General features: G+C 52.1%; 1 protein-coding gene across 12 annotated transcripts; it reads right to left on the bottom strand.

Annotated features, from left to right (window-relative positions):
- Positions 1-1,963: 1,963 nt before the first annotated feature.
- Positions 1,964-24,101, bottom strand: MAP7D1 (MAP7 domain containing 1). Of its 12 annotated transcripts, none has more exons than XM_036231744.1 (18): positions 23,621-23,970; positions 10,698-11,048; positions 10,428-10,496; positions 9,723-9,886; positions 8,862-8,976; positions 7,328-7,438; positions 6,051-6,173; positions 5,788-5,954; positions 5,522-5,667; positions 4,732-5,057; positions 4,259-4,454; positions 4,035-4,173; positions 3,807-3,911; positions 3,489-3,542; positions 3,253-3,298; positions 3,059-3,149; positions 2,750-2,943; positions 1,964-2,557 (listed from the first exon to the last, which is right to left on the bottom strand). In XM_036231744.1, exons 1-18 carry the CDS (start codon positions 23,664-23,666, stop codon positions 2,547-2,549), a joined length of 2,454 nt encoding a protein of 817 aa, XP_036087637.1. In that variant the 5' UTR covers positions 23,667-23,970; the 3' UTR covers positions 1,964-2,546. The 12 variants fall into 12 exon arrangements, with proteins under 12 accessions (XP_036087637.1, XP_016002701.2, XP_016002697.2 ...); XM_016147215.2 differs by having other exon boundaries at positions 3,253-3,295; positions 4,259-4,436; positions 23,621-23,966; XM_016147211.2 differs by having other exon boundaries at positions 4,259-4,436; positions 5,788-6,173; positions 23,621-23,973.
- Positions 24,102-27,758: the final 3,657 nt, after the last annotated feature.

The raw sequence follows: 27,758 nt of genomic DNA, 5'->3' as shown, positions 1-27,758 counted from the left end.
TCATAGCACTGACCACATTTTTTATTTCTACATAGGTTTGTGTGGTTATTTGGCTAATGCCCAAATAACCACACAAACCTATGTGTGGTTCCCCACTAGGAAGCTCCAGGAGCTTCCACATCTGGTTTTTGGTCACCATCATATTCCTCTGGTGCTTAGCTGGTGCTCCATAATGTATTGAATGAATGATTCCCCTGCAGAGTGTTCAGAGGATACTGCCTTCAGGGAAATGATGCCTCTGCCTTGGCTGGGGGTTGGGAGGCTATGCAAAGGAGCTGTTGCCATGGAGGGAGCCTAGAAGCTTAGTCTCTTCCCTACCCCTCCTCATCGCCAACACCTGTGACTTGGCCCCTCTTACCTCTCCTTCCCCACCCAGTGCTCCCCATTAATCTCTATGCCCCAGCAACAATGACCTGCACCCGCCACTCCTTCAGGGGTCCCTATGTACTGACTTCTCTACCTGCAGCTCTTCTCCCTGCTTTTTCTTTTTCACATGGCTGATTCCTCTTCATCCTTCAGGTCACTTTAATTGCTGCATCTTTAGAGGACACTTTCTCTAAGTTGGTCTCTCCGTTGCTGCCTGTCCTTTCATCGAATTCATTGCCTTCATCGTAGTTCACAATGGAAATACATCTATATATTTATTGTATGTTTGGAAGCTTTTGGCCACGCATAGCAGAAAATCCAACCCCACCAGCTTAAACAAGGAGAGTTGTCTAGAGGTAAGAACTGCTTTTGGGGTCGGTTAATTCACTGATGTTCCTGAAGATCTAGGTTCTCTCCCTCTTGGCACTGCTACCCTTGATGTTGGCTTTATCCTCAGGTCGGTTTAGCAGGATGGATACAGCAGTTCCAGGCATCACAGATCATACAAGCAGGGTTTTCTCATTATGTGTCTTAGTTAACTCCTGCTGTGTAACAAGTTATCACACATTCTAGTTTAAAATATTTATTATCTGTTTCCAAGGGTTAAATGAAACCCAGGTATAGTTTAGCTGGTGGGTCTGGCAGAGGGTCTCTTACGAGGTTATTATCAAGCTGTGGGCCAGGGTCATCTGAAGGGTTAACTGGGGCTGGAGAATCTGCTTCCAAGCTTATTCTGGTGGCTGTCGGCAGGGGGCTTGAGTCCCTTGATCGGCCAGGCTCTCCATAAGGCCTTCCATGACCTAGCAAGTGTCTTCCTTCGGTGGGGTTGTTCAGGAGTGATGGCAGCCAACACAGAAGCAGCAGTGTCTTTTATGACCGAACCTTGGACGTGACCCACTAGCAGTTCTGCCGTATTCATTCTATCAGTCATTCAGCCCAACCCTGGTGCCACATGGAAGAGAATACCCAGGATGTGAACGCTAGGTAGGACTGGGGGGACACTGGGAGGTCAGCTTCAAGGCTGGCTATCACAAAGTGTATTTTTCAAAAGTGAGGAAGCCTCTGCTAGAATCCCAGTAGGTTTTTCTTTATATCTGCTAGCTAGGATTGTGTCACGTGCCTATACCAAAACCAATCACACGTGAGGGCTTTGGGACCACCATTTTGGCTCATGACAATCATGATTCACCCCAGGGCTAGGATCCTTCTCCGATCAAGCATATGGTTGGATCCAGGAAGAAGATGGCTCTCTGAACAAAATCAGGATTCCATTTGAAATGAGGACGGCGCAATGGGAACGGATGTTGAGTTGGAAACTCAGTGTCTATGATGCTCACCTGCTAGGCCGTAAACTCCCTGAGAAAAGAGCCATATCTTTTCCTACTACCGCATCCCAGCATGTAGCCCACTACCTGGTACAGAGTAGATGCAGCCATATTTGTTGAATGAGTAAGTGAGTGAATTCATAACTAAACTGGAAGACCATAGGACTAGGCCAGGGGTATAAATCCCCAGGCCCTGGCTCCTTAAATTCTTCTTAGAACTCAAGAGGCCCCCTGCTCCCACCACAACTGCCAGCCCCAAGGATGGACAGGACTGGCAGAATTACTCTCACTTTATTTCTGGAGAAGTTTGATCCGATGCAATAACACTGATTCCAGGCGAGGGCAGGGGGCATGGGTACCCCTAAAGCAACCAGCATCCTGTGGCCCAAGGTGCCCTCCACCCCCAGACCTAGGTCCCCCCTCAGTTACAGTTAAATAGAGAGGAAGATCACCCCAGGGAGTCTTGGGAGGGTCTGCCTCCTGCACCCGTCCCCTCCACGCAGAGGAGTCTGAGCACAAGCTATTTACAGTATTCACATCCACTGTACCCCACCAAACCAAGGCAAATACTACAGGTGGCCCTTCCTCAAAGGAGGAGGCCAGAGAGGCTGTGAGTGTATGTGTGTGTATGGGGGGGATGTCCGCGCGTGTGAGCACACGAATGCACTGAGGAGCAGGGTCTGGCTCCAGCCAAAGAGACAACAGTCTATAAGGTGCAGATTAAAAATAACAGAGAGGACCCACCCCCAGGGGCCCAGGCCACTTCCGGCTTTGTTCTGTCTCTTTCTTTTCCAGACATCCTGGTAAATGATGCAGAGGAGCCCTCATAGCTGTGCCTGGATCCAAGACAACCCCTTAAAGGACTTCTGGGGAAAAAGAGGAGAAATAGTCAGGCAAACCATGCCTCCAAGCCCAGCTACCGGGGGTGGAGCGATTGGGGGCTTCAGGGTGTAGTGTACGAGAGTCTCTGGCAGAGCTGGAAGAGAGGACAGGGCTGGAGAGTCCTGGGAAGGCTGCTGGGAGGGGAGGCTATGGGTCCAGGAGTTAGGGATCCCTACCTGTGACCTGTGGGGGCTGCACCACAGCTTTCTTGAGGAAGGCTTCTGCCTCTGCGAAGGGCAGGAGTGTCTCTGATGTTCGGCCCAGACTCTTGTCCCCAGAGGGTCCCTTGGGGGAGAAGCCATTCTCCTGGTGTGCTGGGAGAGGCTGCAGGCCATTCACCAGGGACCCCGGTGATTCCTTGTTTGGCAGGCTGTGGATAGAGGGCAATGCTCAGGTACCTGACATCCAGGGACAGCCCAGGCACCCCCACAGCTCTAGCTTGTCCCTGCATCCCTGCTCAGGGCCCCTGGGATGTGAGCTGGTACCTCCACTGAGACTCCTTGGGGGCCAGCTCCTCCTTTTGCACAGCCTCCTTCTGCAGCCCTGAGGGCCGAGACTCTCCAGCTTTGACAGGGTCTGTCACAGGGAAGGAATGGTCATCAGTTGCCGGCTGGTGGGAGGAGTAGGTATGAGGATGGGGTGGTGAAGGGGATGGAGATGAGGGGAACTGGGACTTTACCTGGGCTGGAATTGTTGGCGTTTGCCTCCTTTCTGTCTGGCTTCTGCTTTGAGGAGGAAGAGCAGTCAGATTCCAGGAATATCTTGCTCCACCCAGCTAAAGTGCTGAATTCTCTCCCCGAGCCCAGACCCTCAGTGGCCCGCTCACGACCTTCCTTCCTCCAGCCTGGATGCCTTTCCCCAGCCTCCCTTCCTCACCCACCCCCCACTCCCAGCATTCCCTTGGGGAATCCTGACCTTGGTTTCAGCAGCTTCTGACTTCCGAGTCCTCTTCATGATCTCCTCCAGACGCTGTTTGGAGGACCCACATCAGTTAGGCTCAAAATCCGCCCTGATCCTAAACCTCCCACCAGTCAGCCCTGATCCTGGAGTCTTAGGGCCCTTGCAGCTCATACCAGTCCTTTCCAGACCAGGAACCAGAACTCACACTAATTCCTTGACCTACCCTTTATAATAAGCCCAAGACAGGGCCCACTCTCCCAGACGGGCCAGTCTCATTGACCAAAGTGGGGATCCAGCCCAGAAGATGGCACCGCCCACCCACTGTTCTGTCACCTTTCTGCGCTCTTGCCGCTCCTGCTCCACCTGCTGGAAGTGCTTTTCCCGCTCCAGGCGCTGCCGCTCTGCTTCTTCCCGGGACCGAGCTTCGGCTTCTTCTTTCTGCCAAAGACCCCAGTGACTGTTAGGCAGCTGGACTCCAGCCTTCCCTCCAGGCCAGCCCCCGGCCCGCTATCAGGGGGCACCAGCGCCCAGCCCTGCACTGCCCGCCTCCTGCAGGGGCACCTGCTTCTGAAGCCGCTCCTGTTCCTCCTGCTCCGCCTGCGCCTTCTCTCGAGCCTCCTGCTCCTCCCGCCTCCGGGCCTCTGCCTCCCTCTTGGCCTGGGCCTCAGCCTCCCGCGCCAGCTGCTCCTCTCGCATTCTCCTGGGGAACAGATGAAAACTCAGGCTCAGTCCTGTACTTTGACAGCTCCCATTTGGGCCCCCTCTGTCCCCGAGGGCACACTCACTTGTCCCTTTCTGCCTGTAGCCTCCGCTCCTGTTCCTCACGCTCCCGCTGCTCCCGGGCCTGGCGCCGCTTCTCAGCCAGGAGCCGAGTAGCTTCTTCTCGGTCTGTGGTGCCCGCCATGGGTTTGCTAGGGGTCGCCGGGGAAGCAGGGGCTGGGGGTGAGGTCAGAACAGCAGTATCTGGAGTGGGATCCAGGCCTAGGAGTCAGCACACACTAGCTCAGGCCCCTCCAGGATCCCTGCATGCTCCCTGCTTCCTGGACCTCAGGGAGACCCACCCACCCAACTTCTGCCTTCAGTTCAGGGTGGAGGTCCTCTTGTCTGGCCTATGTTCTGGGCCTGGACTTTCTGAGGGCAGGGGCTTCCTCTTCCTGTCTCCCAGCACCCAGTCCTCAAGCATCTCTGGGCCCATACCTCTGACCACCTCCCCCACACAGGCAAAGCTGGCTTCCTTTGACCCTCTGTCCATGCCCACCTGCAGGGATCTCGGCCGTGGGCTGCTCCTTCTGGGATTGGGCTGGGGTGGGTGAGGGCACAGGTGAGGAGGATGCTGGTGAGGCCGGGGCTGCAGGCTCCTTCTCATTACTGGCTTTGTTCTTGCTCTGGTTCTTGTTCTCGGATCCTGCCGCACTGGGGCTCTCCTTTGCCTCATCCTTCCTCCGAACCCGCCCCTTGGGTGATGCAGTGGTACCTCGGGGGGATGGTGGTTTGGGGGGCAGAGTGTGGCTGGGGCCTGGGCTGGGAGAGGCAGGTCTGTGCCAAGATGTGGAGGGAGAGGATGGCCGGGCCTTGGATTTGGGACTGAGAGAAAAGGGAAGAGTTAGGCCTGGAGGGCACAGCATGTCCACACACACTCATGCAATTCTGGCCGCCTCACTTCCTCAGGGAACTATCCCTCCCAGGCTAGGTCAGCACCCCCACTTTATATGCTTTCACAGAACCATAGTTCATTTTAGGGCTTATATCTCAGTTTGTGATCCTTGATTAATGTCTGTCTCCCCCATAGCTGGTAAGATTAACAAGCCCAGAATGAGGCCTGGTTTGGCTCATGAAGTGTCTTCAGATCCCATGCAGTACCTGGCAGGCCCGCCCATTCACTCGGGAGGTAATTGTTGAATGCTTATCAGCTGCCAGGCATTGTGCTAGGTGCTAGGGTACTTCAGTGATCAAAGCACTCAAAAATAAAATCTTCCCTCAAGTTTTCTTCATTTTAGAAGTGGGTGCCCAACAAATATTTGTGATTGACTGATTGAATGAATGCCCACCTGAGCTCAGAGGCCGCACCGGTAGAGAGTCGCGGGCGCGGAGAGGCAGGCAGCGACTGACGCTTCTTGAGGCTGCGCTCCCGGGCCAAGGCACTCTTCTCCTTCTCATTCTCCCGCTCCTTGTCCTTCTTCTCCTTTTTCTGCACCTGGTGAGGAAAGGGATGGACAGTGGGGAGGCAAGGAGCAGAGGTCAATGGCGTTTGTGTTCTGGGTCCAGGCTCTCGGTCCCCACCTGTTCGCCACCTGCACGGCCACTTGCCACTTACCGGAGAGGCCTCTGGCCGGCGGCGGACCGCGGCGGGGCTGCCCACCGCGCTGGGCTTGCGGCGCTCCCCACGATCCCCAGAGGGGGCGCAGCGGTGCACGCTGCGGGGGGCGCTGCATGGAGGCGTCAGAGGGCTGGCGGAGGCCGAGCGCGGGCACAGCGGCACGGCTGCGGAGGGATGAGCGCGGTCGGGGTGTGGCCCACACGCGAGGCTGGCCCCTGCCCGGCCCCTTGTGGGGGCTCTCCCAGGGCCGCCGCCCCTACCCTGGTCCCGGCCGTTGCGGGGCAGTGTGACTGCACTGCGACTCCGTGCCAGGAAGGAGAGGGTGGGCGTCATGAGACGGTCCACGATGCTGCTCTCCCATGCGCTCAGCTGCAGGCTGCGATCTAGGGGAGAAGGCCAGGAGCCGATCACCGCAGGGGGCCGCAAGAGTCAGGCAGAGGCAAAGAGAGGTGGCCAGGTATCATCCCCAGGCCAAACCCAAGGAGTCTTCCCTAGGGGACTCTCCTCCAGTCACGCCAGGCACACTTTACCGCCCTAGGGTCTGACCCCCAATGCAGACCCTGGTAAGACTTCCCAAGGTAACCGTCCTGCAGTAGCTTAAGGGACCCATCCTACCAACCCCTAAGTGAAAGGGCTCTGAACCGTGAGTACAGAAAGGAGCCTCCCAGGGTTGGTGAAAGGCCAACTGCTCTCTCCCTGTGTTCCACTGTAGGGCCCTGCTCCTCCTGCTATCAGAGACTGGCCTGGGGAGGCATGACCCCATGGATTTGAGACACTGAGGGTCCTTGTGTTCCTCTGACTCAGGAAAGTCCCAACTTTTAGGTGTCCCATGCCAAGGAGAGGCTGCTAGGGATGTCTGGCTGCCCTGGGCCACAGTGCTCTGTCCCCTCAGCTGCTGGGTTATTTTTAAGCCTTAGTCAGGTGGGGTTGCTACAGCAGCTGATTTGGTTGCTAGGCAACAAAGCAACCAAATAAGAGCTGGAGAAACATAAATAACTTGCACCAGGGCATGGTGGGAACGCAGGGGCCATGCCACTTTGGCCACAACTCTGGAGCTAGCCAAGGCCATGGCTGGGGCTATGAAGGCAGAGAGGGCAGGGTTGTATGGGCCCTCCAGGGTGCAGCCAGAAGAAGGGGCCCTGCCGCACGCACAGCACCAAGGACAGTCTCATAATCAGGGGCAAGGCCACCTGCCTGAGGCTGGCCTAGGCCAGCTGACTGTGGTTGGAGGCTTCCTGTCCATTCCCACCCCCATCCTACCCCTACTTGTTCTTGAGGCCCCTGCCACGCTCTCTGCCTGCTCTCTGCCCTTTATCTCTGTTCCCCTCCCCTGCAGGGCACATCTCTGTCCTCAGGGTCTAGACCCAGATGCCGGCTCCCCCTAGGGGTTTAGAGCCCCAGGTGGGGTAGAGAAGGAATGGGGAGACCTGTAATACATGAGGGCTGCGGGAGCCTGGGGTTCTTGTTGAGCTCTGAAAGGGGCTTCATGGGGGCTACAAAGGGGCTCTGGAGGGAGCAGGGCTGGGCCTTCTCTTACTTCTACTGGGGGAGTTCCAGAGCGTGGCAGAGGACTTTGAGAGCCGCTTGTTGATTATAGAGTCCACGTGTTTGGGCAGGTTTACTGCCGACACAGAGCACCTGCTCCCACCTGGAGGGGAAAAGACACGGCATTAGGGCCGGGCCAGACAGGAGCCAGGGGGGGCACTGAGGCCTTCCATGCAGGATGCTCTGTGGGTAGGATGGGGGAGGGAGGAGTGGGCAGGCTAGGAAGGGGAGGAGGAGGCAGACTTGGCCCTGGGAGGGGGATGGGTAAGTGACCAGGGACGACCTGGATTGGGGGAGCCGACGGAGAAGGAACAGAGGAAGGAGATGGAGTAAAACTAGAGAAACTACAGCCTTCCTGGCCAGGAAGCCATTCCCTAGGGCTGGGCACTGCAACCCCTCCCCCACAACCACCCAGCGTTGGCACTTGCTGACGCTGCCCAGCCAAGGCGCAATGGCCACAACACCCATGTACTGGGACAAATGCAGAGCAGTTCCTAAACGGAAAAACTCGTAGTCACAGTCATTCTCACAAATCCACATATTCATACAGACACAGAAAGACATGCAGGTACAGGCATATAGAGTGATAGGCACTTCTGCATGCACATGTGTGTGCAGACATGCACAGGTATAGAAACACAGACACTAACAAATAATGTGTCAGATCCAGATGCACACAGGCACAAACACATCGAAGCAACTTAATCATGGTATTGGCACAGCTAACATTTGTTGGATGCTTACCATGTACCAGGCACTGTGCTGGGCACCATACACATGTTACCTCACTTGATCCTCCCAAACATCTACCTACAACCTCGGAGGCAAGTAGTATTGTTATCCCCATTTTACAGATGAAGAAAGTGAGACATTGAGAAGTCAGGTCACAACACAAGTGCCAGAGCTGAGATCCTAACCCAATTCTGTCTGACTTGGGAGCCCTCACTGCGGTCCACAAGGCCACAAGCACATCAAGGCAAACAAATATTAGAGCCACAATGCCCAGATCCATGAGCACATATACCAAAAGATACACAGCTAGAAATACTGAACCTTGCCATTACATAAAGATATCCAAACACAGTGGTACATACATGCCAGCAAAGAATCAGACCAAAATCCATGATGGCCCTACGTGAAGAAAGCTCAGAGACAAAAATCTACCTTCCAAGATAGGTACATTAGGGGGCGACAGTTTTCTTTAAACAACCCATGTCCACAGGGCATTAAAGTCCTCTTTTATGTATCATCAACTAATAAAAATTGACAGGAGCCGAGAAGGCTAAACTGAAAATGACAGGTTTGATGAGCAAACCAAATGAAGAGGATCCATTTCTGGATTGATAGTGGAAGTTCTTGGGAAGGGATAATTTGGCTCACAGACCATTCCAGTAGACACAAGTCACACGAAGCAAGGCATACCTGCTACAGGGAGCTGCCAGTCCTTGCACTGAAGCTGCTCTCTTCCCCTACTCTTCAGGCCCCAGCCTCGCCCACCCACCCACCAGCCCCTCTAGCCCACTCACTGGTCTTATGTCCTGGGGAGCTGTGGTGCAAGGCCCCTGCCCAGGACCAGCGCTGCTGCCGGATTTCAGCCCATGTCTTCTTCACTGACCTCTGAATGGCTGCTTCGTAGCGCTCCTGGTGGGGTGGGTAGGTGGTGGGGGGAGAAGACAGGTTAGGGCTCAGATTCATTCATCATATCCGGGAGAAAGGCCCCTCCCTCACCTGTGACAACCCACACTCCCCAAAGTGTTCCCTGACTCATTACAGGTAACCAAGGTGACCAAATCCTTGCTATGATTAAGGACCATTTGCAACAGATCCCTTTCAACTTGTTCTTGGGGAGCTTTTCACTGTTCTTGAGTCATTTTCTGGGTGTGTGAGCTGTTTCTCTGAGGACAGAGTGGGACTCCCCTGCCTGGGACTGCCAGATGGGGCCAGTCCCCCTGGCACTGAGGGTCCTGACCTTGGGCCGTGTTTTCCTTTCAGCCTAAGGCCACTGCAGGGCAGAGCCAGGCCACCTTTTCCTTCATTTCTTCACTGGTGCTAAAGTCAAGGCTCTCCTACGTCATAGAGCTCAGCACACTCACACAGCACACTCTTTGTACGAACACATACACACATATACACACATACACGGCACACACACAAATACTTGTACTGACAGCACACAGTTACAGGTGCCCACCTGGCATGTACTGACCCGAACATGTCTGCAGTTGCACAGATGCGCAGATGTTGTACCCACAGGGACCCAATGGTTTTCTTTAAATAACCCATGACATGACCACGGATATGACCACATACTGAGCCAGGGTACAGATGCGCCCACATACAAGCATGCAGACCCGCATACCTCCAGTCAGAAGTGAGTGCACACGCACCTTGTTTTTCTCGAGCTTCTGCCGCTGCCGCTCCTCCAAGGCTGCTCGGCGCTGCTCGGCTTTGAGCCGCTGCTCCTCCAGCCGCCGCCTGCGCTCTTGGAGCTGTTTCTCCCGCAGCGCCTTGGCCTTCTCCTCCTTCTCCAGCCACACAGCCTTCTTGGCCGCTGTGGGAAAGGAGCCCCAGAGGGTGTGAGGGGTTCTGCATGGGGCGGGCCTTCCCTGTTACCCTGCCCTCGGTGGGTCTTTCTCCTGCCTGCTTGGTGGGGAGGTGCCCCTGGCTCTCAGACTCCCCACCTCAAATTAAAGGGCTTCCTGAAGATGGGTTCAAGGCCCCACAACGGGAGGCCTATTTCTCCCCCACTGGCCTCATGTCACTTGGCACTGAAGGAAAAATGAGTTCTTTAGTACCAGGATCCCTGTCTGATTTGGGGCCTGAGGGAGAGATCTTTTTCATGTGCTATAATTAAGAGTATGAGCTTCTGGTCTGAATCTCAGGCACTCCATGAGCTGTGCGGCTTAGGCAAATGATTTCATTTTTCTGGCCCTCTGTTTCCTCATCCTCAAAATGGATTAACTGGGATGTTGCATGTACTGTAGGTCTTAGCACAGTGCGCATAATTAAGTGTTCCACAAGTGTTAATGTTGTTAATGTGATAGTGATGATGATGATGGTGAGGAAGATGATGATGCTTCCTAAACACTCACCCAGGTACTTGGCCCGCTCTTCTCGCCGTTCCTTTGCCAGCTTGTGTCTCTCTCCTGCCTTCTTTGCATCTTTGTAGAGGGAACAAGAATAGACTTAGGTCAAGTGGTTCTGCCTAAGGAGAGTCTAAGCCTCAGGGCCTTTCCTCTAGGCCTCACCCCATCCCTTATCTCATCTCCTCCAGGGCAGAGGCATTCCCTCCAGTGGCGATGCCCAGAACCAGGACCCTGAGCCAAAGGGTCTCAGCCCAGGACTGGGGATATCACACCCACCTTGCTTGGCAGAAGGGCTGTCAGAGGCTGGCACTGTTGTTGGGGATGGCTGGCTGCTCCTTCGGATAGGCTTGGAATCCCGTGAGCTTGTGGCTGGTGGGGTAGGTCCCCTGATCTTTACTTCTGAGAAAGGGGACTCTTCCTGATGAGGGGCTGGTCTAGGCCCATCCAGCCTTGGGGGGCTCTCTGGTTCCAGTGGGAGCTGCTTAGCGTTAGTGGCATTCTTCATGGCAGGAGGGGTGTCCGGGGGGGTGTCGGGGACCAGGGCTGACATCGGTGGTGGTGGCGGTGGTGGGGAGGGGTCACCTTCTGGAGAAGGTCTTGGCTCTGGGGGGGTCCTGGCTGCCATAGCTGGAAAACCAACACAAGAGAAGAGAGACAGTCAGAGAGCACATCTGCGCCATCAGTTCAGCATGCGGCTCTCTCCTTTGTTCAACTGACCTGCTCATTGATTCATGCAACATGTTCATTGAGCTCCTATGTACCAGGCCCTGTTCCAGATATTAATGATATCATAGTGAGAAAATAGCCACGGTCCCACCCTCTAGTAGGGCAGAGAGACAAACAGCTAGGCAATTATAATTGTATAGAATAAGTACTATGTCTTGGGGTAACACTGCAGAGATGGTTAGCCTTCACTTGGGGGCTTCCTGAAGAAATAACAACAAAGCTGAGATCTAAAGGGCGAGCAGGACTTGGCAAAGCCAGGAGGTGAGGATTCTGGCAGAAAAGAGTTTGCAAAGGGGCAGAAGGGAGCAGGGTATGTGGGAAAGACAGGAAAAGTCCAAAGTACTTCTCAGTGCACCAAATGGTAATGATTGGTTTCTATGTCTTCCTGCTTTACATCAGGGTGACAGTGCCCTCACCCCAAGTCTGGTGCTCAGAGGGTGCCAGTGCTGGATACATGGGACTACATAAGAGGAAGGACATAAGCATGGGCACAAGTAGGATTCCCAATGGGGTGGGCAACCAGATATGTCCACTTTGTAATCTTTCTTTTCCCAATCACCCTTGGATTTCTATTTCAGAGTCCCTGTAAAAGACACCAAAGAGCCAGGTAAGGAAGCCACGTGATTTGGTATGCATGTGTATACGTGCACACGTGAGCACATGAACACTGTAGGGCAGTCAAAAGACCGGCCTCAGTGTCAGTCAGATGAGGGCCCAATTCTGATGTCACCATGCTAAGACAGGAAGGACCTGCTCCCCCAGAAGGTAACCTTGAGCAAGCCAGTCAACCTCGATAAGCCTCAGTTTTCATATCTGTAAAATGGGGGCAATGATCCCAAGCTAGCAGGAATGTCAGTGACGTGCCTGGCACAATTAAGGTGCCAGCAAACAACATTTTCCTCCCTTTCCCTTTGGATCTTATGAAGTTGTCAAAAAGAAGCTTCTGCAGTGTTGAGCCCTGGTACCATCTGCTGCTGCCCTCTGGGCACTAAGGGGACCAGTGGGGTCATATAGTCACTGGGCTTAGGGAGAAAGGCCAGGGTCCATGAGAAGGTGAATCCAGGGAAGTAGTTTTTGCTTTTTACTGGGTGGCTCCACCATACTGGGTCCTCTGCTCGGGGAACTCTGGCCCTCTCAGAAGGTGGCAAACTTCCCATCTCTGCGGGTGGTATTGTGAATGCAGGGACAGGACACTCCCAAAGGGTCACTTTTGGGACTGGGCACCTTTTTGAGGAAGACAGGTGTCCAGTGGTTGAGTATGGTCTCTGAAGGCAGACTATTTGAATGTGAACTTTGGTTTCCCCATTAACTGTGTGATCTTGGACTAAGTTACAGACCCTCTCAGTACCACAGCTTCTCTTCTATAAAATATGGATAGTACCTACCTCACAGGACTGTGAAGAGTGTTAGTGATAATAACCATTTTCAATTATATTATTTCCCGATAGCTTCCTACATTCAAAGCATTTCACACGTTATTTTTAATACTCACTGACAATATTTATGAAGGAGGCACTATAAATATCTTTCATACAAAGAAAGTAAGGCAAAAAGAGGTAAAGTAATTTGAGGTCACTCAGCTGGTAAGTGACAGAGGCTGGACTTGAACCCACTGGCTGTCACCAGAGCCCATGCTCTTACTCATTACATTCTCCTGCCTCTGTTTAAGGCAGTATGAGGTAACACATGTTACGCAATGAAATTGTTTGAGGTTCACACTATTTCCCCCTCATTCTTTCCCTTCCAGCTTCCTGGGCGCCAGGCAAGAGCCCCGGCTGAGGCCCTGTTTTGTCTCCCAGTGGCGCCTCCAACTCTGCCAGCCCCTCTGCTGCATGCCAGTCCACCCAGCTCTCCCATCAACTCTAGAAGGCTGCCCGGTCACTGTCAGTCTATTTTCTGGCCACCTGCAAATTCCTTTCTAACTCCAATAGGCAATAAAACTACAGCAGGTACTCAAATAATGTCATATCACGCAATGCCATTTCATTATAATGTTAATGAGATGCTATAGGAACTTAACTGTTGTTTATATCAATTAGCCTATTATAAAATTGGTTTCGCTATACATTATTTTGCTTGAAGTTACAGAACTTAACGATGGCAGTAAGTGAGGACTTACTGTAGTGTCAACTATTCAGTGAGTGCTTATTATATACCAGGAGCTGAGCTGGACAGACCCTTTGTATGCCCATCCTACATCCTCATATGAACTCTGAGAGGCAGAGATTCTTATCCCCATTATACAGATGAGATAATCACAGCTTACCCCACTGAGTGATCTGCCAGGGTTATAGAACTAGTCCACGGAACATTGGAATCCAGGACTATCCCAGGTGTATAAATATTAAGCTTGAATGCTGAGGGTGAAGTCTGTTTACTGCCATTCCCCTAGGACCTGTGCGTGTTGCAGGTGTTGCAAGGAAAACTGGTAGGCGGGTGTTTGTCTAGACCTAGGCAAGTCACACCCACAGGCAAGACCGTGAACCTCAAACTAGGTCCCGATGAGCGTGTGAAGAGAGCCTGTGAGGAGGGACAGTGAAATCTGGAAGGACCTGTGCCTGGGCGTCAGATGCAGCAGAGCAGAAAGGTCTTAGGCTCTCCTGTGGGACCTTGGGCAAGCCCTGAACCTGTCTGAGCCTCAGTTTCCTCACCACATTGTTGGGCCCAAGGATACATTATCTCTGGCACCTGGCTAGAAGAATCTGTCCACTTCTCCCCATCTCTGTCACAAGAACCTATGTGGGTCAGGCCTTCACTCCCATTGCTTCATAACACTGCTTTTCTCAAGGTTACCAATGACATCTACATTGCTAAATCTAGCAACCATTTCTCAGACCTTGTCTTGCTAGCCTATCGGCCACATTTGACACAGTTAATCCCTTGATGCTCCGTGAACGCTTTCTTTACTTGGAGCTGAAGACCACACACTCTCCTGGTTTTCAGTCTTCTTTGCTGGTCCCTCCTTAACTTGCTAACCTCTCAGTGCCTGAGTGCCCCAGGGCTCCGTGGAGGACCTCATCTCTTTTCAGTCTACACGCATTCTCTTGGTGATCTCATCCAGACTCACAGCTTTAAATACCATCCCTTTGCTGATGACGACCAAATTTTTCTCCAGCCCAGACCTCTCCCTTGAGTTCCAGTTTCACTCATGCAACTCCCTACTTAACACCCTGGATGTCTTACAGAAACCCTACATTTAACACATCCAAAATTGGAGTCTTGATCTCCCCCCAAAATGCTGTTCCTCCCCCCGTATTCCCCATCTCAGTCAATGGCAGCCCTGTCCTCCAGTTTCTCAGGCCAAAACCCTTGGTGTCATTTTAGAATTTTTTTCTTATCTCTGATCTCTCCGTAAATCTTTTTGGCTCAACGTGCAAAATATATTCTGAATCCAATCGCTTTCACTATCTCAACTTTTTAACATCTTGGTTCAGCCACTATCGGCCCTCATAAAAGACCCCTGCTGCCTTTCTGTTACCCTTTGGCCTTTTCCCAACACAGCAGCATGTGATTCTATTTAAACATAAGTCAGATCGAGTCATTCCTTTAACAAAATCTTCCAAAGATGCCCCGTCTCCTGGGGAGGAAAAATCAAAAGATATCCAGGGCCCTTCAGGACCCTCCTTCTCCAGCCTCTCAGGCTTCATCTCCTCCTCTTTGCTCCCTGCTCAGTCTATGCCCGCCACTGCTCCTTAAATATGCTGGGCATGTTCCTGCCTCAGGGCTTTGCACTCACTGATCCCTCTGTTGAGAATTCTCTGCCTTTGGATGTCTCATTCCCTCACCTCCTTCAGATATTTACTCAAATGTCACTTCTTAATGATGCCTTTCCCGACCCCCTATTTAAAATTACAGACTGGGGTGTGGTTCCATAGTGTAGCAGTTAGCACAGCTGCTTTACATGCAGAAGGTCCTGGGTCCATGCCCCAGTGGAGCCACAGTCCATGGTCTATGGCTATACCACCCTGAGGAAGCCTGATGTCTGACCTTGGAAGCTAAGTAGGATTGGGCCTGGTTAGTACTTGGATGAGAGACCATCTAGGAAGACCAGGTACTGTAGGCATAAATAATAGTAATAAAATAAATAAATAAAATTACAGGCTGCAACTGAAGTCTCCATCCCTCTTTCCTATATTTTCTTTCTTAAAAAATTTTTTTTTAAATTAAGAATTGACATTCAATATTACTTTATATTAATTTCAGATGTACAGCATAGTGGTTAGACATTTATAGTATGATTTACGAAGTGATCCCCCAAACAGTCTAGTTCACCTGGTACTATACTTGGTTATTACAATATTATTGACTATATTCCCCATGCTGTATTTCACATCCCTGTGACTATTTGGTAACTAGCAATTTGTACTTCTCCATCCCTACACCTTTTTTACTCAGCCCGCATCCCCCCTCCCATCTGGCAGCCATCAGTTTGCTCTCTGTATCTATGAGTCTGCTTTTGTTTTGTTCATTTTGTTCTTTAGATTCCATATCTAAGCGATATATGGTATTTGTCTTTCTCTGACTAATTTCACTTAGTATAATACCTTCTAGGTCCATCTATGTCATTGCAAATTTCATCTGTGTCTTTTCATTTTTCTTTTTATGGCTGAGTAATATTCCATTATATATATGTACAACTTCTTCATCCAGTTGTCTATTGATGGGCACTTAGGTTGTTCCCATATTTTGGCTACTGTAAATAGTGCTGCACTGAACATCGGGGTGCATATCTTTTCAAATTCGTGTTTTGGGTTTTTTTTTGGATAAATACCCAGAAGTGCAATTGCTAGGTCAAAAGGCAGTTCTATTTTAAATTTTTTAGGAACTTCCAAACTGTCTTCCACAGTGGCTGTATGAATTTGTAATTCCATCAGCAATGCACAAGGGTTCCCTTTGCTCCACATTCTCACCAACACTTGTTTCTTATTTATTGATGATAGTCATTCTGACAGGTGTGAGCCTCCTGTATTTTCTTCTTTTCAACTCTATATTTTCCACAAACATTAATACCATTTAAGCCCTCTCTCATTAGATAATCTCCATGAGAAATAGACAAATTTGTGTCTATTTCGTTTGCCATTCTACCTCTAAGGCCAACAGAGGGCTGCACACACAGCTGCTCCACAACTATCTGTTGAATGAATAAATCAATGAACTCCACCCTATCAGATATCATCAGCATCTCTCTTACCTGGGTAATTGCAAAGTCCTCCCACTGCTCTCTCGCATCCATTCTTACTCTGCTCTCTATGGAGCAGCCAGAGTAATTGTTTCCAAATGCAAATCTGATCATGGCATTTTGCTATTTGAAACCTCTCAATAGCTTCCCATTGCTCTGAAGATAAAGATATAATTATTGAATCCAAGCTGCAAATCTGGCATAGTCTGAAGTCCCTATCTCCACCCTCTATACATATACCTCTTGAATCTCCTCTCCATGTTACATACTTGCTCTCTGCACTCCAGCTACACTGACCTTTTAATTCTGATAACCATCCATGCTCCCTCCAACCACAGGGCCACATGCTCTTTCTTCTGTTTTCTTAGATAACTCCCATTTACCCTTCGTGTCCTAGCTCAGTCATCATTTCCTCAGGGAAGACTTCCCCTGGCCTCTCTGATCAGGATAAAGTCTCTCATTGTATACTGTCATGGCTTCATGTGCTTCTTGTTTGGAACACTGTGGCTATTACAATTTCAAACTTCCTCGCATGGTTCTTTTGTAATTGTCAGCCTCTTCCTAGGCTGTGAGGAAGCCCTACAGGAGCTTGCTTAGCCATGTCTGCTTTGCTCACTGCTGCAACACCAGCAGCTACCACACTGCCAAGTACATGGAGACAGTCATGAAATGCTGCCGAATGAGAATAAAGTGCTGTTCTAGGAAGCCGCCCTTGCCTAAAGCAGGTGCATAGAGGAGATTTTGACTCTAACAAAGATTAAATCCATGTGGCAATTTTATTGCAAAGGGATAAGTACCTAAAGAAAAGGAAAACAACAAACAACTCCATCTCAACCAGGTTTGGGCAGCTTCCTCGACTAAGGTAGAAATTAATAAAAATAATAATGAGTGTTTACTCCAGCAGCTCAACAAGAAAGACTTCTCGAGAGGCAAATAGGATGTTTGGAATGCCTTTTTTTGACCTGGCGGACTATTGACCTGGAATACAAATGTTTTCCTCAGGATTATGTCAACTCTGATGAAATGTCATTGGAACAGTGTTATCCAGAACAAATTATATCAAGCCAAAGTAATTCCTTGGTTAATTATCTATATGGTATGGTTAAACCAATTTCTGATTATACCCATTTTCAATCATCATGATCCTTTATTTTATTTTTGTCTTGTGTCACATTGTGAGGTTTTAGCACCATTAGTTGCTACATTGATATCTACCAGAAGTATTTGTTAAGAACTGGATAAGAGACAGATAGTTTGTATTTATTTCTTGGCACAAAGAACTTTAGCAGGGCAAAGGTGCAAGAGCTGGTTGTTGGGTCAATAAGCCATGTCTTCTCAAGAGCCCCAAGAGGGACAGTATGTGGGATCTACAGAATGATCGGGCCAAGTGTCTCGGAGGGCCTGTCACATTACTCCCCTTCTCCACCCTCTGGGAGCTGGCAGTCCTTTCTTCTTGGCTCTCCCTCCTCCCACCCCAACTGCTGCTGGGCCAAATATTCCCCAACACTGATAACTCAGTCCGGCTTTTCTATTTGCCTCCCTGCCAATGTGACAGCTCATGGAGAGAAGAGACTGGGTCTTAAACCTTCTTGCAGCCCCAGAGCTTTATATAGAACCTGCCCGGCACAGAGTAGGAATTCTATGTCTGTTTAATGAACACCTGGATGGATGGATGGATGGATGGATGGATGGATGGATGAACAAACTGTGGAAAGCTACCTAGCCGGCACATAGTCAAACTCCAAGCTGCTCCAAAGCCTAGCCTCTCTAATCCTAAATGTCTTGATCATATCAGAGCTCTGTGTGTGCCCTGCCAGCTCCTGAGCCCAGGAAGGGAAACAAACTGATTTATCAGAGCACTTTCCCTCATATCATTTAATTCTTATGAGAGCCCTAAAGGGAAAGTACTGTGGATGGCCCCCATTTCACAGGTGAAAAAACTTAGATAGGTTAAGTGAATTGCTCATGTCAGTGTCAAAGGTAGGATATGAACCCAAGGCTGTCTGATGACAAAACCCTTATGTCACACTGTTTCTGGTAGGCATCACCTCACCCCTTCCCAGGGCTCCTGCCTATTTCCTGAAGGAGGAAGTGATTCGGTAGTTCCCCCAGGGAGGTTTCTCCTACGATGGTGAAGGGTGCAGGTGGGGCCCGCAGGCACTGAGCTCAGAGTGCAGGAATGCAGGAAAGGCAGGCTCCTGTCCAGGCTGGCCACCAGGAGGCAGGAAGTGAGACACCTTGGCAGAGGGTGGGGGAGAGCACAGACAGCACCCCTGAGTGAGGAGCATGGGGAGGCAGAGGAATGAGGCAGAGAGAGGAAATGGGACAGAGCCCTCATAGTTCTCACAGAAGCTCCTTAGGTGGTAGTGCTGGACCAGACAATGAAGACAGTGAGGCAGACAAAGGAACAAAGATGCACAAAGAGACAGAGTACATATCACGGAGAGAAATGCCTAGTATGGACAGCCTGCATGATGGTGAGAGATGAGACACGTATTCTCTCCCCGCCCTCCACAAAGCAGACTTATGGGGACTGGGAACTCCACACAGATACACACCTACACATACATCGAGAGACAGACAGACTCTCTCTCTCTCATGGAGCCAGGCATTCCCTCTGTGTGCCTCAAAGACACAGCACTCAGAGACACGATGTCCCCAGTACACAGCCTCATCCAGGTCACTTCTGCTTTGCCCCTGCTGGGCACTCCTCTACCTGGCCCAGGGAAAGTCCAGTTAACCGTAGCAACAGCTAATACTGTGTCAGTCACATCTAAACACTCTAAACACATCAGTCCATTTCATCTTCACCACAGTCCTATAAGGTAGACATTATTACCCTATTTTACAAATGAAGAAATATATTCAGAGAGATTGAGATACTTGCTTAAGTCACACAGCTGGTGAGTAGCAAAGCTGGGGTTTGGACACAAATCAGTTTGACAGCCTCCTGGAGAGATCTGCTGGGAGGATGGGGGCGCGGTGGCGGTAGGCAGGAAGGACAAACCCTGGCGGATGCCTGCTTGTGGGGCTGGGACAGACGGAGCCCATAGGGGGCAGCATTACGCCCAGCTGAACCAGCTCTGAGAAGGAATGAGCTAGGAGGGTTGGCCTGCTCCAGCAGTCCTCAGAATGTAGGCCACAAGCCCCTGAAAGCAGGGCACTAAGGCAAGGCCCCAGCCTCTGTGGGTGGTGATAATGCTGGGAACCCAACTGAGACTGCAGATCTGAAGGAGCTCTCTGGCTGGTCAGCGGCCATTGTTCCCAGCCTCCAATCAGGAGCACCCACTTCCTGTTATTTTAGGCGGCAGGAAATGACCCCATCTTGCAACCCAGGCTCCATCACGGCGCTCCCTTAACCACGGCAGAGCTGCCCACTCTGAAGCCTACATGCTGAGGGCACAGGCCCAGCCTCAGGAGGCCTGAGGGAGGCCCACTGGCTGGACTCTCACCACTGCTTGGGTCCAGGACCTCCTGGTTTCAATTGCTCAGATTCCAACCTGACAGGGGAACCTGCTCTACCTCTGCCAACCAGGGAAAAAAGATCATGGGATCCCCAAGACCAAGATGCCCACCAGTCATGCAAAGAAAGTGGGCAAAACTGTTATCTGCTGGCTTGGTCATAATTCAGCATAGAGATGTGGTGCACTGGCTTAAGAGTCAGACAGATCTGGGGATTTGAACCTAGCTGTGCAACTTTAGGCAAGTGACTTTGCTTCTCTGAGCCTCATGTGTTTGTAAAATGGGGATAATGTTAGTCCTTACTTAAGCTATTGTTTTGAGGGTCAAATGAGACAATGCATGAGCATTGTACTGAACACAGAGAAAGCCCTTAATAAATAGGAGTGGGAAATAAGTTGGTTCACCAGAGAGTGTATTCCTGGCCCACATCTGCTCTTACAAGTGGAGAAGTGTTGATGGGGTCAGGGATACCATGTTCTCTACCTCCTACCATGCTCTCTGCTGCCCTCAGGACAGAGCTGCAGCTGAGAGGTGATGGAAGAAATGCTGAAGGCTGTGCCCCAGGGTGCCAGGCAGAGCTGCCACTGCCAACAAAGCTGCATTATCTAGGCTTGGCTCTTTGGCTCCCTCGCTGGCCCCAAGGCCCAGGAAGGATCCAAGGACATGGCTCCCAGCTGCTTGCTGCTTAACTTCCAGCCTAGGTCGAACCTGAGACCTGCCTTGACCATACTCAGGTGCCACCATTTCTAATATGGGCCCTGGTTTCAGCTCCTGTCCCCAATCCCTCTGCCCTGCCCCACCAACAGCTGATGCCCATCCTGAGGGGAAGAGAGGGGATGAACTGGCTTAGTGCCCTTTCCTCCTTGTTTGCATATGCATGACTGCACATTAGGGACTCATTAGAGGCCTCATTACTGGACCCACAAGACTAAGGAGTGAGAAAGCTGTCAGTGGGAGGTGCCAGCCAGGCTGGCTGCTGTGTGCAGAGACATGGACCATTGTGCCAGTCTCACCAACTTCTACTCATCCTTTCAGGTTTACCTCAAATGCCTCCTACTTTGTGAAGCCTTCTACAAGCAGAATGCTATGTCCACTGCATCACCATTATACCTGGGTTTCACTGCAGTGAAACTGCCTCTCACAGTGGGCCAGCAGCTTCCCTGGGTAGCGACTCTGACTCACTTCTCCGCTGTCTGCAACAACCAGCACCAGGCTGGCACATGGTGAGCAGCAGCATGGGCGTGCTGGATTGCCGGCTGTCCCCATCTCCTGCATCTCTCTCCTATTCACACTGCCCCACTACACCTTGGTTCATGTCATCTAGAACTCCCATCCCCCTTGCCCTCTGTCCCACATTTACCTCCTGAAGTTCTAAATAATCACACCTTCTCAGGCCTCTAAAGGAATTAAAAAATGACAAAAAGCAAATAGCTAGTGTTTATTGAGCACTAACTACACTCCAGGGCCTACCCTAAGTGCTTTATATGTTTATCTAAGTTAATGATCCCAGTGTCTCTATGAAATAATTTCTAGCATTATTCTCATTTTATAAGTGGGGAAACTTAAGACTTTTGTTAAGCCATTTATCTGAGGTCAACAGTAATAAATTATCTTCGATTCTAGAGTCTATACTCTTAAGCAAACTGACTCCCAATTCCTGCCCTTAACTCCCCCATTTGTATTTAGTACCTCCCTGCTGGCCAATGAGCATAACTATGATAATTTCAATAGCACTGCATTGAGGGTGTCTGTGTACCAGGGTCCTTTAGGTATTTCATCTCTAACCCTCACATTAATTCCCTAAGATTGATAACACTGCCTCCGTTTTTCAAGGGCATAACCTGTGTCCAGAGAAAGTCAATTGCTGCAGTCCAGTGGCTACTAGTAAGTGGCTTACTGGGATTTCCATCTAGGTCTTCTGACCCAAATGTGGGTGCCACACTTGTCCCCTACTCCATGCTGCCTTCTGTTAATGCTCAGCGTGCAAAAGGAACTCAAAGAGGGCAGGGATCATGTCCCCTTGCACTCAATCTCAGAGCCATGCCTCAAACTCTCATAGGGTGGTGGGCAGGACCTTTATTCCTAAGAAGCCTTTGGCTCAGAGGGGGCCTCTGTCACCAGTATGGTCCAGATTCTCATGTAACGTCATCTAGACCCTTGTGTATAGAATAGTCTTCCCAACTAGGACCCTGTATACGGGCCCCATGCAGGCTCCCCAGTACAGCCAAGCATCCCCCCCAAAACCCTCTTACTCAGTCCAGACATCCCACTCGAGTGTTCTAATTATAAAGCAGCCAGCGACTCAGGCCCTGATGTACACACCACTGCCAGTGTCCCTCACAAGCAGAGGGCCAATAACCAGATGGAATGGACCCAAGAGACGATTCTCACTAGATGTCCCCTCTCAGGCTCAGCAGAGCCAAGACAGACCCCAAGCACCCTTATTCCAGCGCAGCCTACAAACCTCCCAAACCACGCCAGTCTAAAGCCTCCCCTCTGTGTCCTCCAGCTCCCACACCCACACTGTCCCCTCGGAGCACCCACGCTGGCATGGGGAGGAGCCCACCGACAGCCAAGCGGCTCCACCTTGTCCTGGGCTCTCCGCACCCACTATTTCATCCTGAGCCCACGCCCCAGGGGCCAGGGAGGTGACAAGGATTAGGCTCTAGGACTCTATGGAGGTGCGGGGATGAGGCCACCTCCCCCCTGAGTCAGTGGGAAGAGAACTTGGGTCCTCAGTAATCACGTTCTTCCCTCCCCTTCCAGGAAGAAAAAGAAAGAGAAATCCCTCCCTCCAACACCAGGCCCAACCAGAAATCTGTCCCCACCCCCTCATCAGCTGCTCCCAGATCCGAATGGGATTTGCAGAAGTCCTGGGCGCTGGTGGTTTGGTGGGGTGAGGGGAGGAACAGCTTTGATGGTCTTGGGCCTAAAGAGAGGGAGGCGGGGTGTGTGTTTATGTGTGTAAGGGGGTAGATATCCAGAGCCTCAGGCTGAGGAATGATGTGGCATGTCCCCTGAGTGCCGGCCTTGAGCCGTCACCTCTTTGTACAGTGGGAGACTCAGGCCCAGAGAGGCTAGAACGGAGGGCGGGCGGGAGACGCAAATTTACTTCCGTCCCCTTCCTCCCCAAATCGGGCTGGGTGGGCTCCAGAGTAGGCCAGGCTGCAAGGGAGGCGGCCCACTCCCCATCTCCCGCCCTCGCCCCAAACAATGCCGCCTCCCCCTCCCCCTCGCCTTTATCTGGCGGGTTACTTGGCAGCCGCCGCTAGAGACCTCCCCCTCTCCTCGCCTCCCCTCCCAGTCGGACCGCAGCAGCAACAGGCCCTTTGCGCGGCAGCTGGAGGGATGGGGTGGGGGCGAGGTCTGAGCCGGGGCCTGGGCGTGGGGAGCGCCAGGGCCTAGGCTTCTGTCTGCAGGGCTCCAGGCTTGAGAAGCTGGGCCCCCGACACACACGCTCAAGCTGGGGTCACACGTGCCCACTGGGAACAGAAAGGACAGACTCCCCGGCTCAGTAGAAGAGGATCTTCAGGGCCTGGGTGGATGGGAAGAGGGTGGGGTGGAGAAGTCGAGGTGGCACCGGAATGGAGTGGAAGGGTCACCCTACAACTCCAGAGCGGGGTCCCAGTACAGCCGGGTTGGGGGAAGGGGCAGCTGTCAGAAGATGCGTCCCTGGTCCTGAGCCGCCGCCGCAGCCTTTATTTTTGAACTTCAAGCAGTCGGAAGGCGCGGCGGGGGAGGGGGTCCGTGCCCAGCGGGCCAGCCTCATCCTCGGCCTCCGTGAGGCCCCTCGACCTCCCCCCATCTCGCCTTTGCGTGGCTCCCAGCATACCTGGGGGTGCGCCGGCACCCGGCTCGGCACGTGGGCCGTTCTCCATAGTTGCGGCGTCACTGGGGGATCTCGGCGTCTCAGCGGCGACGGCGGCGACGGCCAGCGGCCAGGACAGGGGTCCCGCGGCGCATCACGCCCGGCCCAGCCCCGCGGGCAACAACTCGGAGGCGGGAGCGCTCCGGGGAAGGTAGAGGCTGGCTCGGCTGGTGGCCTGCGAGGCTCGGAGTCGCTGGCTGCCCAGGATCTGTCGGCTCCGGCCGCGATCCTCCTTCTCAGCCCGGCGCCGGCCCAGTCCCCGTCGCGGCCCAACCCTATTGTACCGCCAGGGCTGGGCCTGGCCTCTGTAACGGCGCGTACCAAGTGAGACAAGGGGAGGGTTGCCCCCGCAGCGTCCAGGGACCAAGCCACCAGGCCTGCCCCACCCGCCCCGCCCCCGCCCTGGAGCGCTGGCCTCGAGCCTCTGGACGCCTCTCCTGTGGCCGCAGCTGAAGGGTCACTATGGCTCCGGGAGGCGCCTCCTCCCCGTCGAGCTGCCTCCCCGTGCGGCCGCGCGTTGGTACACGCCGCCGCGCGAGAGGACTATGTAGGGAGCGCTCTGGTGACTCACCCGCCGCTAGGACTGGGGAGAGTGGGGGAAGCGGGGCTGGGGACCCCCAGTCCCACCCTGGAGCCTGGGAGCTGTGGCTCTGGGGCCTTGGCGGCAGCTTCAATTCTAAGTTCTCTCTCAAACCCACCTCAAACAAAATCCGCCCGGAGGGCGTCGGGTGACCCGAAGGAGGGTCACAAGAAGACCCCTAAAAGGGCTAGGCTTTCTCTCCCTTGGCCTTGGCTGGAATGAGAAGAGGCCCGGAAGCCTTGCTGCCGCCCTTCCTCCTGATCCTATGGTTGTGTCTTCCCTGCTCCTCTGGGGTAATTACAGGCCTGCATACTGCTTTACCCAGGTCTCTAATCTGCTGGGTCCCTCATGTCTCCAAACTGGGTGGTCCTGGCCCTGAACCTCCCCACCCCCATCAGACGACCCCTTCGATCTTCTCTGAAGGATTTTCTTCCCTGTGGCCTGTCGAAGAAGAGACTGAGCCCCATCTGACTCCTCTCCCCAAAGTAGCCTTGCTTCCCAGCTCTCTGGAGTGGATCCCCCAATCCCCTGTTAGTGCCAGCTGTGGTGGGGCCTCCAGCCAAGTCTGGCGCCGCCTGGGCAGAGTGGGGGAGCTTGCTGGGAAGGTGGATCGATGGTGATGCTGCATGGATTGACAGGAGAAAGGAGGAGGCACAGCTGGGTCTGCCCCCCCCCCACCCTGCCCTTTGTCCTGACCTCGAGAAGGTCAGTTCTCCAGTTCTCCATTGTCCAGAGATTAGGCCCAGTGAGATACTGTCCTCCTGCCCGCCCCCCTTCCCGCAGGGGTCTCTTTCCTTGAGCAGCTCCAAGAGCAGCCATTTCAAGGGGGTGGGGGGAAACAGGCAACCTGAAAGCAGCTTGTCCTGGGAGGAGTGAGTGGTTGGGAGCCTGAATCCTCTGGGGAGAGGTTTGGGAGGGAATAGTTCTCCCTCTAGCCCAAAATCATTAGAAGAGGATGTTAGAAGGCCTTCAAGATAACTTTAAGCCAGTGTCTTAACTTTTCTGAAACCCAGTTTTCTCATCTATAAAATCAGGAAGATATGGTACCATGGGGTATCATGGGGTCATTCATTGTAAAGGTTAAATACTGTAACACAGATGAAGTACTTAGCATAAAGCCTGGCATATAGGAAATGCTTAATAAATAGTCAGGATGATGATGATGGGGCTTCCAAATTAGGATGAGCAGAGTCCTAACAAATTGATTTGTTGTCAGTCATCTCATCTGGAGGGTGAGGGTGAGGGTGAGGGGACCGTGTGGATGATGGGGTCCTGGACTGTCCTTTGTGAGGTCAGAAGCCTCAGGACTGTATCTTCCAGCGCTGAACAGGCCCTCTCTGAGCCAGGCAGTGACTAGACTCAGGAGAATTCATGAACAGAACCCACCAGGGAGAGATCCCTCTGGAACGGTTCTTCTCCTACCCCTGATCTTGAGGTAACTGCAGGAACAAAGACAACTTGGTAGAAGTAGTGAGATACCCTCATTGGCTAGAGCTTAAGGATAGTGGAGGAGGAAATAGTAGCTAAAAATCAGAAGATAGGCCAGGGATTGATTTGAATGACAATTGACAACAGGATTTGTAGATTCCGTTCTTCAGAAGGGGAGTAGAAACCTTTAGAACTGGAAATCTCTGTTGCATCTAATGATCTGACTTTGAGGAACTCACTGAAGAGACAGTGTGTGGTACTAGCCTCTATCAGTGGTTCACAACCAGAGGCAATTTTGCCCCCCAGGGGACATTTGGCGATGTTTAGAGACACTTTTGGTTGTCACAACTGGGAGTGTTACTGGCATCCAGTGCTTAGACTCTAGGGGTGATGTTTAATGTCCTGCAATGCACAGGACCACCCCTAGAACAAAGATTCATCAGGCTACAAATTATAAATGGTGCTAAAGTTGAGGAACTCTTCCCTAGATTGAGGGTAGAGGCACCTGCACTCCCTTACAAGATGCTAATGGTGGGGACCAGCAGGGCATCTGGAAGTTAGGCAACTTGACAGACAGTTTTCCCATCCAGCCTCAAAAGACTTTTCCTGCATGCTGATGGGTCCACAGGGAGTTCTGGGAGGATGAAGCCTGGAGAGCACCAATGTCCTGTGATTGCTGCTGTCAGAGGAGACAGATGAAGTAGGCATCTCTCCATTCTCCCTCTAACTGATTGGGATCCTAGGCTTCAGTCACTTAGAGAGTTTAAAGTGGGTGTCTCTGAGTTTGGGGCTGAATGATAGTGCCTGGAGACCCCACATGCTCATCCTCCCCAAATATTATATATCTCATAGAAGGAGAAAGTGTGGCACTTGCAATTTCCAGGGCTGAAGCTACAACAGGATGCCCTGACCTCTTAGGTGAGAGGTAGGGGACTCTGTCGCCTCTTCAGTGCCTCCCCTATCGCCCAGGGCAGTCCCCTCCCCCTCTAACGGAAACAGGCATGAATGAGCCGTTAGTCTCACCACAGGCTGGGCTAAGGGGGGGCAGGTCATTGAATGAGGATCAGAAATATGTCCTCTTCCTGATCCTTTTAGGGGGAGGGCAGAAGTAAGAGCGTTAACAACCTCCTAGGTTGTGAGGCAGGGTCCAGGATGAATTTGATGGAGGGTTGATGGGAGATTTGATGCAGAGATATGAATCAACACCAAAGCCCTGAGGCTGCCTCCACACTAGCAAAGTAGGAAAGTGGGAGGGGCCAGGGGAAATGGCAGAGAAGAACAGACACTAGATTCTCACTCCTACCCCCAACCCCATGGCACTGCAGCATGAAGGGGTTTCTAACCCAAACTGCTTTCCTGGGGTGCCCGAGCCTCCAGGGCCCACTCCCTAGGGCTGGGAGTGGGGAACGTCCTCAAGGGCATTGGTGACACCAGCTACAATAGAGCCTCATTCCTTCCAGCTCTTAGGGAGTGGAAGAACACAGAGGGATTGGAGGGGGGAGGAATTCAGATCCAGGACTAAATAGGTTCAACCTTTTTGGTTCCTAGATAGAAGTCCTTGTCTAAAATCCCTGCTAGAGATGGGAAGCTGTCCTTGCTGCATTCTTTTCTAGGGAGAAGGAGACAAGGTGGGGAGGGTTGCCTAGTGTTCCTAAATGTCCTGGCTCAGAGGGGTGGTAGAAAGGAATTGGGGTTTTGAATTGATGGGAACTGTACTGAGAACCCTTGGAGCAGCTGTCTAAGGATCTTTTAAATTCCCATCTGATCCAGGGGTGAACGCTATAGGTCACCCAGAAATGGACCCCACCGCACCCTTAATTCAGGACTGAGGACGCTTTGAGGAGGAGTCCCACAGAAAAAGAGCCAAGAAGAGGAATCATAGGCAGAGAGAGGAAGAATTTCAGATTGGAAGACAGGAGAGGCTCCGCCTCCATTCTCTCCAGACCCTCCCTGCTTGACAGCAGGCTGGGTGGGGTCCGGCAGCAGGCCGTGACTGTGACTCAGGTTTCTGTGGGCAGCCAAAGCAGCCAGCAGGGAGGAGCCCAGACCGACAGGCCAGCCAACTGCAGATTTCACCTCAGCTGTCCTCTCTCC

The sequence above is a fragment of the Rousettus aegyptiacus genome, unplaced genomic scaffold (genome assembly GCF_014176215.1).
Source record: "Rousettus aegyptiacus isolate mRouAeg1 unplaced genomic scaffold, mRouAeg1.p scaffold_m13_p_1, whole genome shotgun sequence".
Taxonomy (NCBI): Eukaryota; Metazoa; Chordata; class Mammalia; order Chiroptera; family Pteropodidae; genus Rousettus; species Rousettus aegyptiacus.
This window is presented reverse-complemented; position numbering and strand designations above follow the sequence as displayed.

Coding starts and splice junctions, on each gene's coding strand:
- MAP7D1 (XM_036231718.1), bottom strand. CDS start 23,666: ATGGAGAACGGCCCACGTGCCGAGCCGGGTGCCGGCGCACCCCCAG. Junction 6,174..7,327: donor CTGGAACTCCCCCAGTAGAA/GTAAGAGAAGGC, acceptor CTTCTCCCCTAG/ATCGCAGCCTGCAGCTGAGC. Junction 2,944..3,058: donor CCCAAGGAGTCTCAGTGGAG/GTACCAGCTCAC, acceptor CTCTATCCACAG/CCTGCCAAACAAGGAATCAC.